Source organism: Syngnathus acus, chromosome 8 (assembly GCF_901709675.1).
Source record: "Syngnathus acus chromosome 8, fSynAcu1.2, whole genome shotgun sequence".
Lineage (NCBI taxonomy): Eukaryota > Metazoa > Chordata > Actinopteri > Syngnathiformes > Syngnathidae > Syngnathus > Syngnathus acus.
This window is the reverse complement of record NC_051093.1, coordinates 511,585-518,720: the sequence shown is the minus strand read 5'-3', so window position 1 is coordinate 518,720 and position 7,136 is coordinate 511,585. Positions and strand designations below refer to the sequence as shown.

Genomic DNA, 7,136 nt, shown 5'->3' with positions numbered 1-7,136 from the left:
TCAGACTCCCTCCGTTGTTTCGCTTGCACTGACGGTTCATTGGCTAAACGAATGGCTAGTCAGCTGATGGTTCTCAACTACTACAACTTTCGAAACAGCAAAGCGTTGACAACAAAACACCCTTTCCTCTCTCACACGCGTTGATTCAATTGCACAGACTTAAGTTGCACAAGCTAAACGAAAACGAAACGTTAGTCAGCTTGTGGTTCTCAACTATTACCTTTCAAAACAACAGTAAAACGTTGACAACCCTAGTTTACAACGCATTTGTGTACTGACTGTATCAAAGACCTGGGCACGTTTTAACTCGGCATTGTGCAAGATTTTCACTCATGTTCCATACGAAATTAACCACAGAAAAAGGGCAATGGGTAGCCTAACCACAAAAAGAGAGGGGTTACGTTGCCTTGCTTACCTGACTGCTGTTGTCTTTACTCATTGTCATAAAGACGCCTTTCTTTTTTCATTCCCCGATTTAAAATGCCACAACATCTTTGCGGCTACTAGTCTCCGACACGCTGCTGCAAGCCATGCGGCGCTACTAGCCTACAACACACATGACATAATCAATAATAACGTCACGCGCGTCGCGCTTGGCCTAACGCTTACAGCGTAGTGCGCGTATTGGGCACACCGCCACTGGGTGAGGTAGTAATGAAATTTCCCTCCAAACCGATATTTTGCTTACATAGTGTGAGGCAGAGAGTCTTATTAAAAAGTTGAGCTTGTGTAACCATGTCTGGATTTCCATGTCATTGCGTGTTACTGCGACGCCACACCGGACACCGATCTATATTTAGAATACCATTTGAGTTGCACCCGGGCAGGATCAAATTTCATTTAATGAAGTATTGATTATCCAGAGCTATCTGCTGAACGGATATCAAAGAACTGTGCCACTAAAAGCAATGGCAGGGAAATAAGCTCATTTCACTTAGTCTGAGGTCAAATAGGAATCAAGTCGGAGAATCAGTACGCAAAAAATGGGTGAAATGCTGATTGTCACACAAAACAGACCATTGTGGTCATAATGAAAAAAGTGATGAAACGTGCAGGCAGGCTTGTTTGTACTGTGCACCCTGAGGCCATTTTCCACTTGATATAAAATCTGGCACCCAATTACCCAATCCGGCAGACCCAGAAAAAGGGTCAGAGAGGGGTGGGTGGTGGCGGTGTGTGTGTGTGTGGGGGGGGTGACAACGGTCTCAGACACATTTCATTTGCATGGTTGTCTGCTAGATGAGGCTTGACAACACAAATGGAGAAGAGAAGGAAAGGTAAGGTTGCACGAGGGCTGTGGGGGCAAAATGGCTTGCCAGTTGTCTTTGTAATATCAGCAGACACGTCTTTGCTGTGTGCCTGCGCTTTATTTGAGTATGTCTGGATCCACGGAGGAAGCGCCTTTCCGACTTGAGCTGAAAACCTTTGAAAAGATGCTGTTTGACAATTTTCAGAGCTTTTGTACTCTTACGCATTCGGCATCAAGAGGAAGAAGCAAGTGCTGATTTGTGACCACCATTCCCCTTCCACAGGGTCCTCCCCGGAGTTGAGGCTGATGATGGTGGGCAGCAGCGGAGCGTCTCAATTCCAGCTGGCCAACGCCATCCTGGGGCGGGAGGAGTTCCCTAAGGACACCGTCAGCATCTCCGGCAGCCGCAAGATTTTGGGGGAGCTGTCGGGGCGACGGGTGGCCCTGATCAGCGCCCCCAACCTTTACGATAAGGACATATCTGGTGTCAAGAGGAAGATGGAGCTGAGAAGGTCCAAGTGCTTGACGGTGCCCGGTCCCCACGCCTTCCTGGTGGCCTTTGACATGGAGAAAATCTCGCCCGACGACATCAGGACCCCGCAACTCATGATGCGGCGCTTCGGGAGACACTGCTTGAGGCACTGTGTGGTCCTGCTGGCCTACGACGAGAACCTGGATGGCACCGCCTCAGCGGGCATCGTGCAGAACGCCGACTGGCCCCTGAAGCGTCTGATCGAGGACTTTGGCGGCCGCTTCTACATCTTCAGCAAGAACTGGCAGGACCGCAGCTATGAGCGCGAGCTGCTGCGTAAAGTCGAGTGGACGGTGGCCTCCCTGGGCGGCGCCTGCTTCTCCAGCCGAACCTTCCGCAAGGCCGAGCGCAGCGTGAAGATGGAGGAGAAGAGGCTAATGAAGAAGGCGGTGGCCGATGACCAGAAAGCCCGGAGCGAGCCGGAGAGCCTGTCACATGAGTGGTACTGCCGCAAAGACGGCACTGAGATCAGGGCCAAAGCCGAAGTGGATAACGGCTGGCTGCGGACGTCCCTGGTAAGGGGGGTGGGCTCAGGCGCGGTGGCAGGGGCCGTCACAGGGACGCTGGCCGGCTCTATCGAGGGCCCGGGAGGGATGCTGCTGTATGGCCTTATCGGTGGGGCGCTGGGCGCCTCGGCGGGGGCTTCCGCTCAGGTGGCCACCAAGCGCATGGAAGACAGAGTGGCGCCGCCCGCCAGACTCGACTTCAACTCCATCTTCATCAATCGCTTCTTTGCCACGCCTCGGCCCTGACGGAGTGCAAAGAAAACAACGGCCACATTTCATTCCCGTAAAGTGAAGGCAACTGCACTCACCGCACCCGAGACCCTTGTTAGCAAATTGGAACTGGAGAAATGTTTAAAATGCTCTTTCAAATCATGGAAATTCAAGCTGCCCCCCATTTCATGTGGAGTTTGTTCTCGTCCAGAGCGCCGCTGTTTGACGATTCCCCTCCCCTCATTGTTCTAGTCCAGGGCGCCGTTGTTTGTCGAGGCCCCTCCCCTCATTGTTGTAGTCCAGGGCGCCGTTGTTTGTCGAGGCCCCTCCCCTCATTGTTGTAGTCCAGAGCGCCAATGAGGCAACACACCTTGGAAACTTGAGAACTCGACTTCCTTGTTTGCCTCGAGCCTGCGGGGAGGTACGAGCAGACTTGTGAGCCAGACTTGTCAACCAGCCAGAAGACAACTGCACATAACACGAGCAGAGCAGGATTTTGTCATACGTCGCCCGCGTGTGTGGCATGGACCTGTTGGTCCATATGCTTTGTACATTCCAAACAGCTGCGACCCTCCATTCTTTGTTCCTGAGTGGGGAGCAGCTCAATCTGAACCACGGCAGTAGCCAGCACAACGGGGCGTCCGTTGTCAGAACACGACCGAGGAATTACCAGTAAGGGGCCGTTGCAACATCATTTGGAGGTGACGGACAGCGAGGACGGCGCCTACGCTGCTAACAACCTTTTTGAACCTTTCCCGGCGGCAGCCATGGCGTCGCCTGTCGGACTCCTCCCCGAGAAGTCCCTGCTGTGCTCTCTGTGCGAGGAGGTCTTCAGCGGCCCAGTCACCACACCGTGCGGGCACAGCTTATGCCTGGCCTGCCTTTGCCACCACTGGACGCAACACCGGTCCACGTACTGCCCGCGCTGCAGGAGACTCTTTGCCAACAGGCCCGACATCAGCGTCAATCGCGTCCTGGCCCAAATCTCCGACAGGAGCCGCTGCAGGAGAAGGTGCCTTCTTCTTTTCCAGTGCATCTCTCCCCTTTGCGTGTGGCTTCTTCCCTCACTGGGGTGAGAAAGCCGTGCAAGCTGGACTGCTTGCCAGCCCAATGCAGGGCACATGTCGACCAAAAACCCTTTTCACTTGAGAAAAACATAAAAGCTCCGAAAGGTAAAGTTGAAGGCCACTGCCAAATAATTACTGCATGGCATTTCTGATGCTTTTGTGCGGATCAATCAGAACTCTTACCGCCGAGAAGTGTGCGAGAGCCAGAGAGTCTTCTCAGCCCTGGTCGGCGCCATGGAGAAGAGCCACAAGGTGGTGGCGGCGGGCATTGAGGGAACGAGCAGAAGAAAGTGGAGAGCCTGGTGAAGGAGCTGGAGCGGGAAATTGGGCAACTGACAAAGGAGACTGCCGAACCTGACTCCCTGACACCTGAAAAAAATTCCACGGTAAGTCTTGCCAGCCGCCGCGAGCGAACCGTGACGTTTGTTGAGCGCCCGCCCAAAGCCCTTTTGTCTCTTCCCGAATGTTGCGCGGGACGGACATCCGGTCCAATTTAAGGATTGGTCCATGATTACCCGAGAAAGCGACCCTTGTCTCGGGGTCACCAGGAGAGCGCTGTCGGAAATGATGGCCAAGATAAAGGCGGAGGTCAACAGGCTGTCCAAATCAGGTCCATTTTGACCGCATTTAAAGTGAGCATCTGACGCTAAGCTGGCATTGATCTTGTTTTTACTTGCAGAACTGAAACGAATTGAGAGATACTTTGGTGAGTCTTTATCTGCACGGACACAAATTTGTGTTCGAGTCCTTTTCAATCAGACTCTCCCCCCCCTCGAAAAAACCCCTGCCAATTCAGACACGTTTTCTTCCCCGCTCCAGCACTTTGACCTGCCTGCCTTTGTTCCAGTGGACGTGAATCTAAGCGCCCAGACGGCCCACCCCACTCTGTGGCTCTCCGACGACAGAAAACAGGTGCGGCAGAGTGACAAGCGCCGCGAGGTGGCGGACTACCCCAAACACTTTGAGCGTGTGGCGAATGTCCTCGGCGAGGAGCGCTTCAGCGGCGGAAGGGCCTACTGGGAGGTGAAGGTCGGCGAGAAGACAGAGTGGAGCTTGGGTGCCGTCTGCAGCTCCATCAACAGGAAGGGCTGCTTCGGCGTCTGCCCCACCAATGGCTTCTGGACTCTCAGCCTGAAGGCGGACAGACGCTACGTTGCCAACGACTCTCCGGATGTTGTGCTGTAGCAGAGGCCACGCAAAGTGGGCATCTTTGTGGATTACGCCGAAGGTCATGTCTCGTTCTACTGCGCCGACACGGGTGTCCACATTTACACCTTCATCGAGACCTTCACAGACAGCCTGCACCCCTTCTTCTGTCCCGGCCGGCTGCACGCTGGCAAGAATGCACAGCCGCTCGTCATTAGCTCGGCTTTTTGCAGCATCTGATGGGAATGGCGGCAAGAATCCTTTGCCGTCTGTGGCGCCCATTCATTCATTCATTCATTCATTCATTCATTCATTCATTCATTCATTCATTCATTCATTCAATCTATCTATCTATCTATCTATCTATCTATCTATCTATCTATCTATCTATCTATCTATCTATCTATCTATCTATCTATCTATCTATCTATCTATCTATCTATCTATCTATCTATCTATCTATCTATCTATCGGGACAGAAGGCGAGGGCGGGGCAGGCTCGCCGGCAGCCAAACAGCACCTCATTGTGCTCGCACACCAGGCACCGGGAGACACATTCATGTCTTGACGCACACGCTTGTGCCCACGGCCACACCACTCGAGTGGCAACGTCTCGTTGCCACTTGACGCCGATCGAGGTTCTGACGCCTGCTTGCGGAATCCAGTCGACCCCCCTCCCCGTACAGTACCTCAAGGACGTTGGACCGGCTGATCTGCTGAGACTGCCGAAGACAAGACAGGAAGACCCCGCTTTAAGGTAAACAAGTTGAGGTTATCCTTTTTTGTTTGTTTGTCAAATGACAGCAAAAGTTTGTTTGAACTCAGACAAACGTCATCGATGATGATGGATAGCAAGAGCTTCTTCTGATCTGGATCCACTTGACTAGATTTTGCTTCAGATGTCATTGTTGATTGTTAGGGAGAAATCACTTTCACCAAAGTATTCAAAGGCTTTGATGAGGAATGCAGTTTGACGGGTCAACGCAGATGGTAACTGAGGCGCGCCTTGTGTGGCCCACTCCAAAACGTCTCCATGAAAGCCGGCTTGTTTGCCAAGCGGCTTGCCGCTTTTTGTGAGACTAGCCGCTTAGCTCGACACCCACAGGCTGCCTGTCAAAGACTGCCTTTCTCTGTGCTACTCCCTGGAATCAACAAAACACAGGCCTGGGCGCTCCAAATACTTACGATAACTGTATGCCGTGAATCCGTCCATTTTCTGCTGTGCTTGTCCTCAGCGGATCCAAAAAGTCGCGCCCCCTCCCCCCCGGAAGTAAAAAAATGAGACGTCCAAAACTCAAACGGGAGACCTCGCCGTAGCGTGCTTCAACGTCATGAACCAATTGTTTCTGGGCTGCTTTTTAGATCACCCGCGCAGTGACCTCATCACCTGAAAGCAAAGGACTAAGCAGGGGAACGCATTTGAAGACGTACACTCGACAAGCAGAGTCTTCTTTCCAGCGCGGCGGGTGCGTTCGAGCGAGATGGCCACAACGGGCATGCAGCTGGTCGGCCTCATCATGTCCATCCTAGGCTGGGTGGCCGGGGCGGTGGTGATCCTGGTGCCGCTGTGGCGGGTCACCGCCTTCATCGGCAACAACTTGGTGACCGCTCAGATCATCTGGGAAGGCCTGTGGATGACTTGCATCGTGCAGAGCACGGGTCAGATCCAGTGCAAGGTCTACGACAGCATGCTGGCGCTGCCCAGCGACATGCAGGCCGCCCGGGGCCTGACGGTGCTCTCGGTCATGCTGTGCGCCGTGGCCCTGGCTCTCGGGGTGCTCGGGGTCAAGTGCACCAAGTGCGTGGGGCTCAGCAGCCTCAAGGCGCGCATCGCCCGTATCTCGGGGGTACTCTTTGCCGTGGCCGGCTTTCTCTTTCTGGTGCCCGTCTGCTGGACCGCCCACTCCATCATCCGGGATTTCTACGACCCGCATGTGGCCGCCCCGCACAAGCGTGAACTGGGCCCGGGGCTCTATGTGGGCTGGGGGGCGGCAGCATTGCTCCTGGTCGGTGGCTCTCTGCTGTACGCCGGCTCCAGTCCGCCCGGCGCGCCCGGCTCACCCGCCTTCAGTAGCGGAGAAAGCAGCCCCCGTCGGGCACCCGCCTCGCAGGTCAAAGGCTACGTCTAACACCGCCGGCCGGCCGGCTCCGAGATCCGTGACGATGAGCCTGTTTCACCCCCCTCTTGATATTTAATATTTCCCGGCAGGCTTAGAGAAAATTGAACTCCATGTATGATCAAATAACCTTTTCCTCCATGTATGTATGCCATTGTAAATTACAATAAAACATTTGGCCTTTACTCGTATAAAACATTTTTCTTGTGCCATTTTTGCCAAACACTTACTACACTAACATTCAAAAGGCTTGATACATGCTTCAAAACAAAAGTCACAATGTAAACACAGAAGCGTACGGCACTCGCC

The 7,136-nt window shown here is 53.6% G+C and overlaps 3 protein-coding genes across 3 annotated transcripts; all 3 read left to right on the top strand.

Annotated features, from left to right (window-relative positions):
• Positions 1-1,258: 1,258 nt before the first annotated feature.
• Positions 1,259-2,596, top strand: LOC119126075 (GTPase IMAP family member 7-like). Its single transcript, XM_037257101.1, has 2 exons — positions 1,259-1,277; positions 1,455-2,596. Exons 1-2 carry the CDS (start codon positions 1,259-1,261, stop codon positions 2,531-2,533), a joined length of 1,098 nt encoding a protein of 365 aa, XP_037112996.1. The 3' UTR covers positions 2,534-2,596.
• Positions 2,597-2,799: 203 nt separating this feature from the next.
• On the top strand, positions 2,800-5,061 carry btr02 (bloodthirsty-related gene family, member 2). Its single transcript, XM_037257100.1, is given in 7 exon segments — positions 2,800-3,569; positions 3,614-3,620; positions 3,739-3,837; positions 3,840-3,950; positions 4,009-4,174; positions 4,244-4,270; positions 4,412-5,061. Coding segments are annotated over 7 exon segments (1,254 nt in total). The 5' UTR covers positions 2,800-3,264; the 3' UTR covers positions 4,951-5,061.
• A 121-nt stretch (positions 5,062-5,182) lies between these two features.
• cldnk (claudin k) lies at positions 5,183-7,023 on the top strand. The gene is made up of 2 exons (XM_037257302.1): positions 5,183-5,467; positions 6,073-7,023. Exon 2 carries the CDS (start codon positions 6,192-6,194, stop codon positions 6,837-6,839), a length of 648 nt encoding a protein of 215 aa, XP_037113197.1. The 5' UTR covers positions 5,183-5,467; positions 6,073-6,191; the 3' UTR covers positions 6,840-7,023.
• The last annotated feature ends 113 nt before the right edge of the window (positions 7,024-7,136 follow it).

Bases quoted from the DNA above. Each gene is read 5' to 3' on its own strand.
- cldnk (XM_037257302.1), top strand. From the start codon at position 6,192: ATGGCCACAACGGGCATGCAGCTGGTCGGCCTCATCATGTCCATCCTA.